The sequence below is a fragment of the Coniophora puteana genome (genome assembly GCF_000271625.1).
Source record: "Coniophora puteana RWD-64-598 SS2 unplaced genomic scaffold CONPUscaffold_160, whole genome shotgun sequence".
In the NCBI taxonomy this organism is placed as follows: Eukaryota; Fungi; Basidiomycota; class Agaricomycetes; order Boletales; family Coniophoraceae; genus Coniophora; species Coniophora puteana.
In genome coordinates, this window is record NW_006913212.1 from 1 (window position 1) to 2,543 (window position 2,543).

Genomic DNA, 2,543 nt, shown 5'->3' on the forward strand with positions numbered 1-2,543 from the left:
GCTTGATGCTACAGTGAGTTCATCATAACATCGTGTACCACCATTCACCCTCAGTACAACATCAGCAACCTTACAACTCACTGTTTTTCACTTGGACAAGCTTGTCGAAGCTGGGGTAAGCTTGCACAAGCAACGAAAGTTAGTAAAGTACACAAGTGGGCCAGAAACATAGAGAATTACCCAAGTTTTACTAGAATTCACAAGTTTACACGACCTTTGCTAACGTGTCAATAATAGGTGTGGTTTATTTACGAAATAAATACATATATGTGCAACAGGAATTAGCGAGACGGGAGTCGGGCCGCAAATCAAAAGAAGAGTTTGATGAGATTCGAACGCACGACCTCACATGCACTACATAAGCCGTTGCCAACGTTATACCCACTGCACCACAGTGCCGTTGTAACAACTGCTCATGCTAGTGCTTATGACCCGTTACTGACAGACTTAGACAAATTTCTTCAAACCCTCAACACCTGTATCTTTGATATACAACTGAGTAGTGAAGAACACAGATGAACTACTACATAGTAGATCAGAAACAAATTTATTACAGACATTGCAGTGTTAGATTCCTCAGTGATGGCCCAGTACTGTACTCGAGTACATGCACAGTCCGAGTCACAGTGAACCATAGCAGATGGACGACGAATTTTGTTCAAGTCCGTCAGCAATGGGCTATAAACAATGACATTGGCAATCATTTTAATGGCGTTGTGGTGCAGTGGGTCAGGTGGTGATTGTGATTTGTGGGGTCCGCGCGAGGTCGTGTGTTCGAGCCTCGTCAAAATCTTCTTTTGATTTTCAGCACGACTCACTTCTCCATTTCCTTTCTCACAATTGGCCAACCCCTGTTGCGTAAATATATAATATTCCGTACTAAATAGTCCAAACGAGTGAAAAACTTGTCAACCAAATAAAAAGCCGAAACAAGCCCACAAGTCCGACCAGTAAAGTGTGAAGTTGCTGATGAACTTTTCAGAGCATTGTTTGTGTTGCTAACGTACAACACAACTGCCCCGACTCAAAGTGCCTTGACCTCGAGCTCCGCCCGGTCATGCAAGAACGGGCTGTTTCCGCGGTGTCGAAGTCTGTCCTGAAGCATAACCCGACTAACGACTACCTACTGAACATATACTCCATCCATAACTACCAGTACCTTGACGCGGTCGTCCCTGAAACCCTTCGCTCCCGCCCTCTACGGGTTACTAACATTAATATTGAAGAAGTTAGGCATACTGCGACTCAGCACATGCGCTTGGTCAAAGCCATGAACACAGCAGGTGACGCTGACAAGCCCGATGCAACTCAATCTGCCGTTGCTCCCGCGCCGTCCTCCTCTGATGTGACTGCCGTCAACGTTGGCACTGCTTCCGCTGTCCCTACACCGCACACGTCAGACGTTCAGCCCGCCTTTGAACAGAAGAAAGCAAAGGCGACTCGGAAGATCACGAAGACCAGGGGCCAAAAGTCCGCGAAGGAAACACGCACCAAGAAGGGCCAGCCCATGACCACACCAACGGCAACGTTGACCTCCGACCCAGAGGCAACTACGTCTACCATGGCTGTTGACGATGCTCAGCCATCTGGTTGGGTATATTCTCCAGCATATAACTATCACTTTAATACCTTCACACTGGATACACCAGCAGAAACACAGGGCGAATAATATCAACATTGCTCGAGAACTCGCCGGATCAGCCATGGAGCCCTCGTTTCCCGAGAGCGCGCGACCCAGCCCAGCCGACATGGACCTCGCAGAACGCCTGATCGTGCTCCAGCGAAAGCCGGTACACACAGCCTTCCCTCACTTCCTCTGAACAACCATCCCACAGCCCAGAAATTCCACGAGCTCACCCTCGCCTCCCACCCAGATGTAGACGCAGACGAGCTGCACTGCAAGGCGCCCCAGTCCACCAAGCTTTTCAACCCCAACTCCGACCCTATCCTCATGCGCAGGCCTGCAGAACCAGAGCTAGCTCCCGAGGCGCACGGCAGCCTCCATGTTCCCCGCATCACAGCACAGAGGCGGGATCCCTCCCAAAATCAGCGCCTTTACGATCACCGCAAGGACGACCCTGTTCAATCTCGTTCTCGCCTGCCCATCATCCAATGATATGCGCCAGCAAGCAGCCTCGAAACCCTGGGGCAACTGCGGCCCCACCTCCTCCACCTCTTCCTATGCCCACTCGATGGCCTCTTCGAGTTTCACTTTGTCATCAGGCGCTACCGATAATTCGTCAGCATCCTCCGCAGTCTTTGACGTCCATGGGAAACCCAAGGATGACGCCGGCAACAATGCTTTTGCCGTCCAACTGAAGAAGCTGTACAGGAACATATCAGCCTTGGAGTCGAAGATCCTGAACAAAGATGCCGACGACCATGCCGACGAAGGGGTTAGGGTTAGGGTTAGGGTTAGGGTTAGGGTTAGGGTTAGGGTTAGGGTTAGGGTTAGGGTTAGGGTTAGGGTTAGGGTTAGGGTTAGGGTTAGGGTTAGGGTTAGGGTTAGGGTTAGGGTTAGGGTTAGGGTTAGGGTTAGGGTT

General features: G+C 50.3%; 1 protein-coding gene across 1 annotated transcript; it reads left to right on the plus strand.

The window, feature by feature from the left end:
- Positions 1-1,057: 1,057 nt before the first annotated feature.
- On the plus strand, positions 1,058-2,116 carry CONPUDRAFT_160762 (uncharacterized protein; the record flags this gene model as incomplete). The annotated part of the gene is made up of 3 exons (XM_007777887.1): positions 1,058-1,594; positions 1,650-1,790; positions 1,841-2,116. The coding sequence occupies 3 exons, from the start codon at positions 1,058-1,060 to the stop codon at positions 2,114-2,116; spliced, it is 954 nt and encodes a 317-aa protein (XP_007776077.1).
- Positions 2,117-2,543: the final 427 nt, after the last annotated feature.